This window comes from Battus philenor, unplaced genomic scaffold (assembly GCF_028537555.1).
Source record: "Battus philenor isolate CCGP_79_NKW_IND1 unplaced genomic scaffold, ilBatPhil1.0.hap1 SCAF_14, whole genome shotgun sequence".
Lineage (NCBI taxonomy): Eukaryota > Metazoa > Arthropoda > Insecta > Lepidoptera > Papilionidae > Battus > Battus philenor.
In genome coordinates, this window is record NW_027181676.1 from 6795016 (window position 1) to 6811387 (window position 16372).

Genomic DNA, 16372 nt, shown 5'->3' on the forward strand with positions numbered 1-16372 from the left:
ACCAAATAAGCTGGCACGTTACAGAGCGTTTATGCGCCACTCTTCGTACATATTTTTATCAATGCAGCGGTAAAAGTTCAGCAAGTCTCCTTCGTTCAATTTGTTGCGTAAATCTTGGTCGTTTTGAATGTCGATAATTTCTAATTGACTCTGGCGCATTTTCCACTGAAATCGTGAAAGGATTGCTGAATATGTCCAACAAAGGTTTCACTTTTTTATATTATATTATATTGGAGAAGAATCCATAACAATCAGATATAAGTTTTTATATGTACCACTAATACAGTAGTAGCACAATTCGTTCTCAAGCTTTATTATCACGTAAATATTGCATATTTTAATTTTTGTTTAATTATCTTTTTAAATTGATTATTATGTATATGTTATACCGTATATACTTGCCCTCATAGAGGTACTAATTTTATTAACTAGATAAAGGGTATAACAGGCTTTTATCTCTAACCTGTTTATAAGATATTATATAAATTGTCATATGTATATATCGACTATATACCGTCATTTTATTTTCTTCGAAAGGCTTAGCCTTTAGTTTCTAGATCTCATATCATAGATTGCATGAACAGCTCTATATATGTTATTTATTAATGTTTTCCGGAAGTACCAACATATGTTACAAATAATATACGAATCAAATGTGTTATACGTTTTGCTGGTATAAGTTATTAGTAACTTATTATTTGAGCTAGTAATTAATAAATATACGTAAATTACAAGATCTTTGGTACATAAATCTTAAAACATATAATTATTATTACACATAACAGGAATGTAATAAAAAAAACAGGTATGATTATTCTAAAAATATATAATATTTAACTAAAAGTAATGTATCTCATGTGACATCAATAAATACCTTCGATATATTTTTTTTATTTGGAGACATTTGTATTTTAGAAATAATGTCAATAATGTTGATGTCGTAATTAGTAAATAAAGAAGTTTTCATCATAAAATTGTTTTCTAATTAGTATATACGAACTGGCGTACAGTTTTAAATTGGTTTAAATACATGTATGAGCACATTACAAAAAGTTTATTGTTAATTTACGTTTTTTATTAAAGAAATAAAAGATATAACTTATTTATTTGCTATAGGTCTTTATTTTAAGATCACCATTTTGAAAATTGGTCATGAACATTTTTATTTTCAACATTTTAATACGATTTTCGGAAATGACTATGCAGACTTTCATCGGAATATCCTGCTATTTCTTGTGGTATAATAGCACTTTCTTCAATGGTACCACATGGACGACACATGCATTCCAGGGGAGCTTTTGTTGTCACCTAAAATGTTCCACAAGTTTAAGTATTATATCCGGATTTGAAAATTGTGTGCATTATTTTCAAATATTAATTTTATAATTTCACTTAAAGTTTCGACCACTCCAAAAGCTTAAGATTCCAACATACCTACTGCCACTTCAACTTTATAATCTATTGGGATATATCGGTTACTTTCATTTGTCTTCACCGGTTGGTTTCATTAGTCCTGACCTACTCCTGAGCAATGACCAACAATGACCTAGCGCAAAAGAAAAAGTTTTTACTATGAAAATAAATCATAACAAAACATCAGTACCTTCCGGAATCTTTTTTCTTCGCTCTTTGCTTTGGGACAAAATAAAACAACAGTAGCTTCTCTTTCACCTGACTCTTGGCAACAATTACATGACCGCTCCATTTGCCAAATTTTACTCCCAGATACCTAAAAAAAAGCAAAATATCTTAGAAAATAACAAAAAAGTGAATTTATTTTTCTAATGAAAAAAACAGTTTTTTAATTTACCTGTACATAACTAGTACACTTTCCTACACACGCATAAGACGGTATCGGTTTTGGAACACAACCTGCATGCTGAAGCACGTGAATAACAGGAGTCATTTGGCATTCTTGACCTGAAATTTCAATTTAAATTTTGTTCATGTAAAGATTTATAAAATATCTATATATATAATATATATATGTCATATACGAATATATTTCAAAAGACAACAGCAGTGATGTAACTAGGCTTATGAACTACTTTTTTAAACAAACTAAAATTAATTTAATGTTTAAAATTCGCAAATTTTTATGTTTAAACAATGTTAAAACGTTTTTCAAAAACATAAAATCATGAAATAAATGATTTTCCTGTACATAAATTCTTTCTGTAATAAATAAATTCTTTTTTCAGGAAGTCACTGTCAGGTTGGTACGCATTGAAGTTAGTAATTGTGATTAGTTCCAAGTTGTCGTGTCTGTTTTTTGAATCATACATACACTGGATACTTTCGAGTTACAGTATTTGTAAGAGTAAACATTTAACTTAATAATTATTATTTACTTTCTGATTTAATTTGGGTTTTAAAGTTATTATTAATTTATAATCTGTTCGTTGCCATAAAAACACATTACTATGTACCTATAATTATTTATATATATAAAATACATAATGCGTTGTTTAAAAAAAATCGGGAAAATTTAAGATTTCAGGAATGGATTTAAACTTTAGGTAAATACATATTTAACGATAACATGTTAAATAATAGATATCGGTCAGATGTAACATAAACAGGAAACATAAAGGTCAATTCATAAATAGATTTACCTGGCGGTAGGTGTACTTCTTGTGTTTTTACTATTTTTTCTTTTACAACTAACATACAAATTACAGCTAAAGTTAGACGAACCAAAATAGAAGATATCATTTTCTTTTTATGGTTTTTAAATTGAAATACTTGCTCGCCTAGAGGATTTAATCGGAATGAAGATTCTACGGAAAAGGCTGGTTTATAAACCAGACTGCGATTGGACCGCACACTGAGTTAAAATATATGTTCTTACTCTCTAACATTAAAAGTCATTTTGCTCGGCTTGTATCGTTATTGTCTACAGGAGCACACGCTGCTTTGATCCTTAATGGACGTCGAATCGAAACACAATAAAGTTATAATAAGATAATTTAATGTTTTTTTTATAAAACATTATGTAAAGTGACATAAAATCCTTAAAAAAATCTGGTTAAAGTTAAATACAAAGTAGATAATTGTTCTTAAGCCACGCTTTTAATACCAGGCATGGAATAGTGCGGCAAGGTGCTCGTGCTTTCTTTCAGCATAACCGTTATGGCGACAACAATTAGATAAACTGTACGCAGTTTACAGAGTGTTGTAAACTGCACACCGTCATCGTTGCCATTCGATGACAAACCAATTTGGTCGGAAAAGAAGTCTGATCATACATCACACGGGACGCCAACCCTCAATCACACCAAATATTATATCGAAATGCTATTGACGAGTAACAGGTTAGACTTTTGTGGGGGCTCTTGTGCCTAATCACTCCATGGAGCGTCCGACGAAGCAATCTAAAAGCGGCCTGTGCAGAGGCTCCCGTGCGAGAGATATATCTCGTGCCTAGGCTGTCGGTATCGTTCTTAGGCCAGGATCCTCTGCGCCATGCCACCTCGAACTCGCGGAATCTTTAACACCCGAGCAGCAGTAAAAATTCTTTCCTTAAAAAATTGTTTTGGTAAAAGTTATGACCACTATTATTCTAACAATCTATACTTACGATAGCACCTTTACATTTTAATTTTTCAAAAATAATAATTTGATTTTAGTACAAAATAGCAGATCCACTCAGCAAAACTTGGTGAAAAAAGATTTTATATTCGATCCATAGCAAGTTATAATTAATTTCAAAAAGTCTCTTAAATAGTAGTCTATTGTGTTTATTCGAGTTTTGTGTTTCACTCTATTTTTTTTTTATTAGCATTCATGTCATTACGAGATAACTTTTTACCACTTCAAACACTTATTGAAAACTGATGAAACCTTTAACAACTTCAATTATAATTTACAAAATGGCGAATTAAGAATTATAAGAAAACTTGATTTAACAAAACTGATAAATCAGATACGGTGATCATGATAATCTACGCTGACACCATAGTATAATATCTTTATTTTCTTAATATTCAAGAGATAATTTTGCGCTAGGTACCCACCCCTCAGCATCTTCGACAACGAGCCCGTGAATCTCGCCATTAAGACGAGAGACTGTTTAACTAAACTCTAAGCCAATTAAACTTTTTCACCCGCCTTACAACCCTGATCCCTGTTTGACTATTTTTAGTCCCCTAAGACATTGAATACTTATTTACAATTAATATAACAGTTGTTTAGTAAATAATAAACATGTATTTGCGAGTTTTTTGTAGGAACAATATCAATCACTTCTATATTGATTTTATAATCTAACTTTTTGGATTAAAATAATTAGAAATATCCTAATTCTTTATAATTATTATTGTAGAAAACTCGAGTATTCACTTTAGCTTCGGGTAACCCGCTGACATAGCTGTAGGGGGTATTTCATACTTCGTCTTATGGCAAATCTTCCATTTCGCTCTAGTATAAAAGCAGCTCGGCTTGTTGCATGAAGCACAGTTGAGCTTGGACAGCAAAACAAGTTAATATCTATAATTATATAACAATGAGTTTTTCAAACCACAATATAGCGATTAGCTTTTGTGTTCTAAACTTATTTTTATATGTTATAGTAATGATAAAAGCCGATGAGAACTGTGAATCTTTTCCAACAGAAATACATGTTACTAAAGGTAGTAGTTTTTGCCTAGAAGATCTTTCGAACTGCCTTACCTCTGTTTTGTTAAAGATAACAACGTGTGAAATATGTTCTTAAAAATCTGTATTTGTATTTCAGAGGAATACGATGAAATCGGCTCTCTTGTTAGGTCATGCAGTGGAGAAGTCACAGTCAATAAGTGTGAAGGAATTTGTAACAGTCAAATTCAACCATCTGTCGTCACTGTTACTGGTTTCCTTAAGGTCAATACAATAGTTTTCGTTTTCTATTACATTCAAGAGTCGTTTCACGTAAATGTGCTGATGTGTATATAAAATAAAAAAAAATGGATGTTTGTATGTTTTAGGAATGTTTTTGCTGTAGAGAAAATTATCTTCGAGAACGTTTGATTACCCTTACTCACTGTTATGATCCTGATGGTTTGAGACTAGAAGATGAAGACCATGCCACTATGGAAGTTCGGTTGAGGGAACCCGATGAATGTAAATGTTACAAGTGCGGCGATTTTAGCAGATAAAAACTACAATTATAAATTTAATTGAAATACCTGTCGTGAAATGCTAAACGTGTTCTAATTATTGATATACTATGAGGACAAAATCGTATATTGCTTAAAATATGTATTAATTTTTTTGAAGTTTGTTTTTTAAAAATGGATGAAACAATGCTTTGGATCATGGTCTTGAGTGAAAATTAGTAGTATCCAATCGTTTATGCACTTTGAAAATGAATTAAACAAACTTGAAATGAATTACCGTTTTTCATTTAAGTCTACCTTGCAAGATTTTTTCTTATTTTTGTTGTTAATAGATCAAGGCTGACCTTAAAAGTATCTTTTGCATCCAATTCACATATTGAAACCTTTCAAATGTTCAATTTGTTTTCAAATATTGTTTTTTTTTTATGTCCCGGATACTAAATTGACCGTATTCACTTTTTTCGTCTTCTTGAACGGGCCAATGGTATGTTTCATAACATGTAAACGCAATGAAACATAAAAGCAGCCACCATAAAAATTAAATTTTTTCAAGAGCGACTGGACTAACTTTATACAACCCAGTCAATTCATTCCTTCCCAAAACATAAGAAGTCATATGGTGTGATTTCTTTAAATCATAATTCTGCAAAGCAGTCTCCTGATTATCGCAGGATTGACAACATCAATCTTCAAGACATCCTAGCTTCATCGGAAAACAATGCCAGAACAATAGCCAGTCTTCTTAAGTTTGGCACTCATTTTCTCCCTTCTTAAGTTTGGCAAGGAATGAGGACTATAACTATTCATATATTACATATTTATAACGCGGTATTGAAAATTTTCGTACTAAGATTTTCCACGTCTATGATCTTTGTAAATCTGTCTCCATACCTGTGCAAATAGATTTTTGTATATCTTATATAAAAATACGTTATTCATGATAAAGAAGAGATGTCTATCACTTGTTAATTAAGCAAACTTTAATCAGATTATCATGATAACTCGTTTTTTACTACTACAGATAGCTTTCATACAACATTGTCTTATAATACGGTTTCGCTAAAACGTGTGGAAAAAACATTCAGCACCAGCACACTCTCCAGAGCGCCAATTATTGAATAAATGGAATAGGAACTCGGCTTTTACATTGAAGATTGCTATCAAAAAAAAATTCCCTTAGATGTCATTATCATAAAACAAAAGGGACTAAAAGTTTACAACCATCTGTAAGAACAAATGGAATCCTCGAGCAAAGATACACAACGGATCAAGTTTTCAATGCCGAAGAAACTGGGCTTTTGTGGTGAAAGATGATAGAAGAAATTTTCAATCAAGCACTGTATCGAAACCGTATCTTTATCGCTGAAAATACATTATAGTAAAAATAACATATAATAAAAACATTAGGGATAGATTCCCTAGATGCAAATCAAAGCGATTTTGAGGACGATTATGATGAATATCATTAGAAAATAAAAAGACAAATAAGAATTAAACATTTAAAAAAAAACTAGAATGCTTAGCGTAAAATTTCGAGTCATGTTTTTTGAATACAAACCATTCCATGAAAAGTAGTCGAGAATTCAAAAGGGAAATCGAAAACTGGTTAGCTTTCATACCGTAAAATTTACAATGACTTAGTAAGAAACAGCAAGCAAAATTAGATTACAATTTTTTTAAAAAGGAGAAAACATACAAAAACTTTAAATAGAAAAAAAATCTTTGAAAGAGATGGCGATATCGTTCCGCCGAAAAACATTCTTGGTCAATTATACTGAGCAGTGACGACGAAAAAATTCATTAAATTAGGGATGCCTTAGATTAAAATACTATTTTTTTACTTTGTGTTGTACATGATTTTACATTTTCATAAAAATTTAGTTGTTTATGTCGAATTAAAAAAAATGTTTTTAATAAGTTTTTGTACTACCTCTTGGTCTCATATAATATGGTTTCATACAAAAAGGCATTTTCAAGGAACAAACTTCCATTTTATACGATGGTTACATCTGCTCAAAATTTTTATTTACATAATTGAAAATCATTTATTTGTTATTAATTCCCAAAGTAATATGTTTTCACGCTCAATTTGATTGATTCATCATATCACATTCAATTTAATAGTATAAACCATACAAATTAATAAACAAATGTAATTATAAGAATCTAAAAGTATTTCAACTAGATTTTTAAAACTGGAATAAAAATCATAACTATCGATTATTAAAAAAGAATTATAAAAAATACGTGTAATAAAAAAAACCTGTAGCCAACCAAATAATCTTTGATTAAAAACACAAGTAATAATTATTTAAGAATAATAACAACTAATCATTAATTTTACATACACCTAAATACATTTGTTAATCTGTACACGATTCTGTTAAAGAAACAAATTGTCACATTTCACAAAATAGTTTTCGTTAACCTTTTTGTCATATTTAATACCTAATTATTCTTATAAAATCTTTAATACCTAACATTTATACGTCATGACTTTAAATGAAAGTATAATTGTTTGGTTAATATTTTTATTTTCATTGTCAGAATACTTGTGGGAACTATACCTCTCATTGCGGCAGGTAACTAATAAGTTTATTGTTTTCATTTGTAATTGCAGATCTATGTAATAGAAGTTTGATTTCAAGGTCGAAAATTACCTCATTTTGCTATCGATATTATCTCTTGTTTATGATTTACATATTTAAATTATAATATTCGAATTCAATATATATTAACTGTAACAACATTATTTTTCTTAATAGTCTGGCTGTAGTCTTGTTCGTAAAATTTTACAGTATGTACATAAAAAACAAACATCTAAAACACCGTAACTATATAAACATACTTATTATACATGGACACAACTTTGCGACTATTATTTAATAATAAGCTCTATCTGAATATTAGCCTTCTCATAATAATAGTTTTTTTTAAATATTTCAGTTAAAAATATACAAAACCAACAATACAATCTCTGATGAATTAAAGGCTATGCTTACAGAAGAATCTTTCAAGAAGGCTCGTCTTTATGGAATTGATAGGACCAAATTCAAAATAGTCAAGGAATTTTACAGTGTTGTAATTACATCTGTAATACTTTTTAATGGCTGGATATATGTTGCTTGGCACAAATCAGAGGGTATAGCACAGACTTTTAACATTTCACCTGATCGTGAAATATTTGTCAGCTGTATATTTATGACCCTTGTCATGTTTTTTAATTTTGTTGTAAATCTGCCCTGTGTAATTTATAGTACATTTATTTTAGAAGAAAACCATGGATTTAATAAACAAACAATAGGATTCTTTATCAAAGATCAATTGAAATCACAAGTTCTTTCTCTTGTGATCACAATACCAAGTGTATCAGCAGCTGTATATATCATCTTGTTGGGAGGAAATATGTTTGTAATTTATCTTTGGCTGTTTTCAACTGTAGCTACTTTATTACTGCTTACACTTTATCCAACATTTATAGCACCATTATTTGATAAATTTGTAACTTTACCTGATGGTTCACTAAGAAAAAGTATTGAGAACTTAGCATCTAAATTAAATTTTTCCCTATCTCAAATATATATTGTGGAAGGGTCAAAGAGATCAGCACACAGCAATGCCTATTTTAGTGGATTTCTTGGTGCCAAAAGAATAGTTTTGTTTGATACGCTTTTAGAAAAATATGATGAAGAAAAAAAAGTTACAACAGGATGTACTGAAAATGAAATATTAGGAATTTTAGCACATGAACTTGGGCATTGGAGCTGTAATCATATATATAAGTCAATTGCCCTAACAGAACTCAATTTAATGTTATTATTCTCTGCATTTGCTTTAATTTTCAAATATTCATTGTTATATACTGCTCTTGGTTTTCCAGCAGGACAGGAACCAGTGTTAATAGGCCTAATAGTTGTTTTACAACTGATTCTTGCCCCATACAATTCTTTATTATCTTTCTTTGCTACAGCACTTTCGCGAAAATTTGAATTTGAAGCTGATAACTTTGCAGTTTCTCTAAATTATCCAAATGAACTTAAATCTGCACTTATCAAATTAGGCAAGGATAATCTCGATTATCCTATTTATGATAAGCTGTACTCGGCTTGGTACCACTCACATCCAACTTTGCTTCACAGAATTGAAAATATAAAGAACCAAAGTGTTAAGACAAAAAAAGATTAGGTTGTATTATTTAACAATAATACCTATTTTATTGCATTTTTAACAGTACAACTATATAAAATTCCTTAATAATTATGTGTATAAACTTATGCATTTTTTACTATTGATAGATGTTTTTCTAGCCACATATGTCTTAATATTAGCTGTAACTTATGATGTACACTTATCTAGTGATATACCCAACAACTAAGTGTTTATTCTAAGTAGTCTGTGGAAAACTATTTGTAATCTTTTAATATACTTAGTTAATAATAACAAACATTTAAGTAGATATGTACTGTGACATAAAGACCATAGTGTACAAGATTAATAATACTGATCTCCAATATCAAGTAATATCTTTAACAGTTATGAAACAGGTTTTTACATATTTTATAATTTATTTATGTTAAGTATTGAGCACAATTTTTATGTTAATGTAACAACTTACATAAACTATCTGTCAATTATACAAAAAAAAGTAAAACTTGTGTACCTATTTATTAATCCGATTTCAATAAATAAACAGCAGAGGTTTTATATGGGTTTTTTTGCACAATTTGTTTTGTCTTTCAGATTCCAACATTTATTGATGTTGGTGTTTATGGTAATTTCTTTATAACCTTTTCATAGTCAGAGATAAGTTATTGAAAAGCATATTTATCAAGGTAAATGGTGGCTGATTATGGACGTTTGTATCAAACTTCTGCAATGAAATGAATGAGTGAAGCAGTAAACAACGCTAACATATACTCTAAAAATACCGCGCCTTAAAAAAAGCTCAGTGAGATAGGAGTTAAAGAAAGATGAGTAGGAGTAAAAAATGCATCAGCGCGAGCGTTGACAGCGGACAAAACAAAAAGCAGCGACCAAAACTTCCCCTCTTACCGTCATGCATACCTAAGGCGCGGTACTGCGGTTTCGGTAAAACTATAGTAACCTGTTGAATCCGCGTCAATTATGACGTTATAAGTATTTTGAACATATCCAATTAACCGTTGCTCATAATAATGTAATACTGCCAGATTTACGAAATAAATAAAATTATACACTACACAATCTTTTCTCAATTAATTAAAAATACGGTGATAACCTTCTAAACAACCTTTAACAATAGAGCAAAATTGATTCATTGTATATACCAACGCATTAAAAGTACATCCAATAAAATAGTAGTTTGTAGCGGCTCGAGCCGTGGTTCCCCCGGGAGCCTTCGACCTTCGCTAAGAGATCCTAGGCTAGGCACAACCTAGAACCCCCGAAATCTCCAAATTCTATTTGGGTAGCAGTGGAATTCCAGTCAAAAAAAGACAGCGCATGCCAAAAAAAGTAACTCTTGAAATAATATAGCTGACATTCAAGTAGCAAATGGCGTAATTATTCTTGAAATATTTAGTTCAAATAACATATTTTGTTTCAGACTTTTATAACCTGTAAACCAAAGTTAACATGTAATTTTCTGCAAAACTGAGAATTTCGCTTGTATCAGCAATAAAACCTTGGTAATAAGTACTTACGTTGCAGTAACTACTTATAATGTCGACTTTGTTTTATGAACAAGAAAAAAAAGTAATAAATTGAAATAAGTTTATTACTAAGCAACCAAATTTTAATTTGATGAAAACGTTAAAACATACTTATTAAATTGTATTTGCATGAACATGTTTCACCAGTCATATATCTATCCAGCGTAATCATTGAAAAAGAATACATGTCTTTTGGCTGAAGATAAGATTTGCTAATTTTTTTCGTATAAGACTTCGTATTTTCATTTCTTTAAATTTAATAACTGTTTTATAAATGTTAGTCTTAGTTAGTTGATATTAACAAGAAATTGCTTTAGCAAAATATAAAACAAATTAACAATTCTTAGATCACAATTTATTTGTGAAACAACAAATAATTAAACGTTGTAATCGCATGATTACCATGTTTAATTACAGGCTATGAGTACAATAATAAACGACGTACATAACCTATATTAGATTAGTATAATCGCATAAATATAATTAAATAAAATTTTCAGCCTCTTCTAAGGTGTCAGGTAATGGGTGATTTTTAGTTTCAGGTAGTGGTAGCACAAGAAATATTTGTGCAGCAGAAACAAATATGACTAACAATACTGCCAAATTAGGTATTAGGATATCCAAGTGTATAATAAATGGAGCCACCATTGATGCCGCTCGAGCAAATGTCGTCACTCCTCCGACGCCTACATTTCGACCGACTGTAGGAAATAACTCGCCGGAAAATAGATATAGCGCTGGTATAGTTCCCTGAAAATTCCTTAACATTAAAAGAAGTGGCAAACTTACTATTACATACTTATTTACTAGCTATCTTAGGTTCGGTATCGAATTCTAAAAAAATTGATTCGTTTTTAAAATAATAGCAACCGTTCAAAACAAAATTTAGCCCTTTCGGTAAAAGAGGAAGGTCTAAATGAGATTTAAGTGAAAACCCAATTCAAGATGCGCTCGCGGAAGTCCCTGTGCGCACTTATTGCATTGAGCCGCGTAAACTATCCAAAGCTTGGAAGTCCCATAATTCGGTGAAGTAGATAACATACCAGCCCGTGCCGAGGTTCATCAGGGAGTTGTAATAGAGTTGAGGATAAGCGCTGTACCACTTCAAAAGGTATAATTTCAACGTCATTTCATTGGCCATAACATTAAAGCAAACTGATTAAAAACAAATTCCTAACGTTAAATTTTATTATTATATTATTAGCGCTGTAGTAAGAGTTGAGCAGTGACGCAGTACGTAGCAGAGTAAGGATTCCCATTTTTGAAACTTTTACCTATACATCTTGCCTAACCTTTATTAAGTTGAGCTAACAATAATTCTAGTATATTTTATTTCTAGTAGAAACGTCCCAGCTATTTTGTACCTAATTTTTGGTTACGGTCGGGACTCTGTAACTCCTCTAGGAACTTTTCTTAATTTTCTTTTTGAAAATTTATTCCCAGTGTGTGCGCTGTTCACGTTACCCTTGAAACTCTCGTGGTGCTATCACAGTGATTCAAGACCACGTCGATGTATCGTTCGCCTTAGAGTCGCTGAAACTGGTGGTAGTTAGGGCCCCCATACGCCCGAGAGAGACTCCGTTTCTGGTAGGGAAACAACATAGCTGTTTTGTACCCATATATTAACTGTGCACTTGCAGTCGTTCACTAGTTATAAATTAGTTTGCTCCTTCTGGAGGTACTATGCAGTTGTAGTATGATACAACTTAGTGTACTTTCTAAATACATAATGCAGAAAACTATTTTCTGGGAAAAAAAAATAAGATAAGCCGTTAAATATATAGTGTTGATACTTACCGTTATCGCAGCGAACCCTACGCCTGCAAAAATTAGTCTAATGTTATCATTCGCCGTGTCTTCTTTTGGTACGAAAAATATAACAATGAAACAACACGTAGCAATGGTTTGAAAAACATTTAAAGTAGTCTTTCGTCCGAATTTCGCTAAATTAAACAAGCAGAGTATACTGCCGGGGATTGAAATTATGCCACTAATTGCGACGGTTAAAAATATATTTGACCCGATTAATCCCAGATATTGAGAAAACGTGAAAAATGACAGTCCTGTAAAAAACCTAAAACAATAAAGAAATATTTAAATTTCTATTCAAAAGAGCGAGGTTATAAGTCAGAAGACAGGCAGTTAATCTAGGACAGTGAATTTTAAGATTATTAATATAACTTTACCAGTGATAGATCTAAATAGTCTAGTACAGTTATTTAATTAAACTAAACTCTTTTGGTTACGTCCTACGTGCTTATGTTAGTAAATCGGTAAACGTTTATGATAAGTTTCATATTCCAGCTACAGCAAGCTACATACAATCGCCCAATTGTTAACACTCGAGTACTGATCGATCCACATTTTAAGTTAAGACAAAATAATTATTTTGTTAACAGACGACGTACTCCGTGTAACGCCTATTCTGCTTCTTAAGTGCAACCGGCCATCGCGCTGGCAAACATTGCCACTATAAGCCATTCGTAGACCGCGACCGAACCGACTGTGGAAACCCTTTACGATATTATTTCCGCAGATGTATAAATAGTCTTGTAACTTTCAATACAAGCATTCTGTATGGGTACAGTTTAACTCACACACTACTCTCTGACTTCAGTTAATATATAGAACGTTTCTTTACTCCTCAGGCTCTCTATTTCTAAAATATCACAAGGCACATCCTAGTAATACAATAATAATAAAAACCATTACAATTGTTGGTTCCGCTCTATAATTTATATATGTGAGGAAGAAAGACATTATAAATTATTATCCTTAATCCCTGGTCGTACCAATTAAATCGTAGTTACATACTTTGTATTTAATTCGCGGGAAATGCTAAATATTTCATTTATTTTTTGTATAATTACCAAATGATTGAAAGTAATAAAGTTTTACGTTTCATATTTTTAGATTTTACGAAATCCATAAATTGCAAATTTAGTTTCTCGTTATCATTTTTAGTGGGTAATGTAGCAAGGATCTCGGTAATATCACTAACGTTTCTATTGTTCTCCTTCGCAATTTTCTTCAGTATTTCTGTTAAAAGAAACTGAGTTATAATCTGTTTTGATAATATTCAGAGTCGTAAAAAAATTATAAATATTACACGTAGTTTACAATAGATTAATTTCATACTGATAGCTTTTTCCGTTTTTCCCGTAGCAAGTAACCATCGAGGAGATTCTGGTATTAAAAACCAGTACGTTAGGTATGTGGTTGAAATTGTTGCCAACGAAAATTCTAGTTTCCGCCAATCCCTTAACCAATATGCCAAAAGAGCCAATACGATATTCCCAAAACCAAATGGCAGCTGATAAAGTACTGGAACGTAAGTACGCCATTTTCCACTGACTACCTGTAAAAAAATACTATGGAGAATCAACAACATAAAACCAATGACGCTGTTAATTTTTCGTTATTCATTTTAGGTTATCTACAAACAAAACAACTAGTACTCTACTGCAACAAAAGCTTATCGACTGATTTAGGCATTACTCAAACTGTGTCAATATGTGTATTATTCAATATAAACAAATAAGTGACTAATGAAGGATGAATATTTTATACATACCTCCATACAAATGACAAAGGATATAATCGAGATTCCTCCACAGCCTAATGCTAAAGTAAACAAACTCATAAAAAATAACCATATCCAAGGCGCAACAGACACTAAATAACTGCCCAACGCTTGAAGCAAGATCGCGAGCAGAAGAGGCTTTTTGCGTCCATATCTGTCTGCTATGGCTCCAAAGACTATGCCTCCTATTACCATTCCGGTCATCATTAACGATTGTGTCATCTACGATTTGAATACTAGTAAACATCGGTCTTTTAAAGATTGAAATTAATGCATTTAAAACTCATATAACTAAGAATGCTCACATGAATAAACCAATGTTTCTCGCATACAAAATCGTAGTCCGATGTTAAAGTTCGAGTGAACACAGTCCGATCGTAAACAAAATTTTTACACGATACCAGTGGAATAAATCGTTTATCCATTTCCGGTGCTATGATCAATATATCAGGATCAAAAATAAGACAAGGATATTCCATAATTTGCTGAAAAAAATATCGGAAGCTTAATATGTTACAATAATACTTTTGCTATTAAAGCAATATAGAGAGTAAAAACAGACTTATGCCACATTTTACCTTACTTAGGCTGAATATTACGTTTTGTACTATTTGACAAACTAAGTACGTAACTTTTTAATTACATGGTGCTTTGAAACATCAACAACTTCTTACAAACACAACAACGTCTATTTCTTCCTAAACAAGGTTAGGATAATATAAAAAGTAAAATCTATTGGTGACCGTACAATTTGTTGGGATCTGTTTTTACACTACTAGAAGTAAGTCGCAACTTTCAATGATTCTTTAGCCCTCATAACATCCGTATCGTCCTCCGGTGTTCGCTAAATTGAATAATACAAGGTTTGGAAACCCTTTACCTCAATAAATAAAAAAAATAGATCTAGCAAGGTACCAGAATTTTCAATTATTAATAGATTGATTACACGATATTGAATTATGTTGCACTGCGATAAAAATACAAACCTCATATTTTTTACATTTCGTATGTGTGGTCACATAAACAATAATAAGAAGCTAATAAATAAATTTCATGAAAATTTGTTACCGAAGCTTACCGGTACACATATTTTACGCCATTCCTCATCAGAGTATCTTTGAAAAGAATTTGGTTTGGCACACCAAAAGTCTTGCGGTGGGGCCATAAAAATAATATTTAATTGGTACCAAGCCATTGGCAACTTTAATAACGACATAAGAATTGCTATCTTTAGCTGCCATCTTCCGAATTCTCCGATTATTTTACTAGTTATGTTGTCAACGTTCAACCTTTGTAATGGAACATATGATTCAATGTCATGATTTAACATTTTTAGACAATATAAAAGTGAAATTGTGTACACATGGATTATGAATATTCCATCAAAAAAGACGTAAATGTCAAAAAATATGAAAAATGAACACGTCTAGAGAAATAATTGCAGGAATCATGGATAAAACATACGAAAGCTGAATAAAACACTAGTTTTAGATATTATAAGTTACTACTTTAATGTCGTTCTATCCTAAATAAATGTTGGTTTGTCAGTAACGCTGTATTAGTTTTACATTACTCAATAAATAAAAGTAGCAAAGTTTTTGGAGAAAATAAATTTAAAAACGGGAAAAAACAAAATTGTCGTAGTGATACAATACCTGTAGGTATTGTATCGGCGGAATCTATCTGTTCTATAGCCATAGAATTTACAATATTTAGTTGAGTTTTTCAAAACGACTGAATTTTAAGCATCTCGGACGTAGATTATAATAGCTTTATTTCTATAAGGTTGAGATTTAAAGGTGGACGAAAAGGAATGTTTGTAACCATAGTTAGTTTTAATATTTCTTATCGTCAACAAATATACTTTAAAACGCATGCAAGAAAAACAAGTTTCAATTGTTGATTGGACATCTATACAAATATCAAAATTAACAGATCATTCCGACACCGGCCTGCGCGCCTAGTGCAACGATCACTAGAAATTAAAACCTATGATGTGCCTT

At 31.2% G+C, this 16372-nt stretch overlaps 4 protein-coding genes across 4 annotated transcripts; 2 read left to right on the forward strand and 2 right to left on the reverse strand.

Moving 5' to 3' along the window:
• Positions 1-1125: 1125 nt before the first annotated feature.
• Burs (Bursicon) lies at positions 1126-2715 on the reverse strand. The gene is made up of 4 exons (XM_068777698.1): positions 2616-2715; positions 1811-1920; positions 1604-1729; positions 1126-1308 (listed from the first exon to the last, which is right to left on the reverse strand). Exons 1-4 carry the CDS (start codon positions 2713-2715, stop codon positions 1177-1179), a joined length of 468 nt encoding a protein of 155 aa, XP_068633799.1. The 3' UTR covers positions 1126-1176.
• A 1789-nt stretch (positions 2716-4504) lies between these two features.
• Pburs (Partner of Bursicon) lies at positions 4505-5164 on the forward strand. The gene is made up of 3 exons (XM_068761335.1): positions 4505-4631; positions 4736-4860; positions 4965-5164. The coding sequence occupies exons 1-3, from the start codon at positions 4505-4507 to the stop codon at positions 5133-5135; spliced, it is 423 nt and encodes a 140-aa protein (XP_068617436.1). The 3' UTR covers positions 5136-5164.
• A 2328-nt stretch (positions 5165-7492) lies between these two features.
• LOC137933765 (CAAX prenyl protease 1 homolog) lies at positions 7493-9765 on the forward strand. The gene is made up of 2 exons (XM_068777810.1): positions 7493-7678; positions 8043-9765. Exons 1-2 carry the CDS (start codon positions 7589-7591, stop codon positions 9279-9281), a joined length of 1329 nt encoding a protein of 442 aa, XP_068633911.1. The 5' UTR covers positions 7493-7588; the 3' UTR covers positions 9282-9765.
• Positions 9766-11269: 1504 nt separating this feature from the next.
• LOC137918516 (organic cation transporter protein-like) lies at positions 11270-15699 on the reverse strand. The gene is made up of 7 exons (XM_068761336.1): positions 15448-15699; positions 14675-14854; positions 14361-14591; positions 13925-14144; positions 13657-13825; positions 12584-12860; positions 11270-11536 (listed from the first exon to the last, which is right to left on the reverse strand). The coding sequence occupies exons 1-7, from the start codon at positions 15697-15699 to the stop codon at positions 11270-11272; spliced, it is 1596 nt and encodes a 531-aa protein (XP_068617437.1).
• Positions 15700-16372: the final 673 nt, after the last annotated feature.

Bases quoted from the DNA above. Each gene is read 5' to 3' on its own strand.
- Burs (XM_068777698.1), bottom strand. From the start codon at position 2,715: ATGATATCTTCTATTTTGGTTCGTCTAACTTTAGCTGTAATTTGTATG. The intron at 1,730-1,810 runs GTAAATTAAAAA...GCTTTTTTTTAG, and splicing joins AGTGTACTAGTTATGTACAG to GTATCTGGGAGTAAAATTTG. The intron at 1,309-1,603 runs GTACTGATGTTT...GGAACATTTTAG, and splicing joins AAGAAAAAAGATTCCGGAAG to GTGACAACAAAAGCTCCCCT.
- Pburs (XM_068761335.1), top strand. From the start codon at position 4,505: ATGAGTTTTTCAAACCACAATATAGCGATTAGCTTTTGTGTTCTAAAC. The intron at 4,632-4,735 runs GTAGTAGTTTTT...TTTGTATTTCAG, and splicing joins AGAAATACATGTTACTAAAG to AGGAATACGATGAAATCGGC. The intron at 4,861-4,964 runs GTCAATACAATA...TGTATGTTTTAG, and splicing joins CTGTTACTGGTTTCCTTAAG to GAATGTTTTTGCTGTAGAGA.
- LOC137933765 (XM_068777810.1), top strand. From the start codon at position 7,589: ATGACTTTAAATGAAAGTATAATTGTTTGGTTAATATTTTTATTTTCA. The intron at 7,679-8,042 runs GTAACTAATAAG...TAAATATTTCAG, and splicing joins TATACCTCTCATTGCGGCAG to TTAAAAATATACAAAACCAA.
- LOC137918516 (XM_068761336.1), bottom strand. From the start codon at position 15,699: ATGTTAAATCATGACATTGAATCATATGTTCCATTACAAAGGTTGAAC. The intron at 14,592-14,674 runs GTGAGCATTCTT...TTCAAATCGTAG, and splicing joins AGAAACATTGGTTTATTCAT to ATGACACAATCGTTAATGAT. The intron at 12,861-13,656 runs GTAATTATACAA...TTATTGTTTTAG, and splicing joins TTATTACTTTCAATCATTTG to GTTTTTTACAGGACTGTCAT.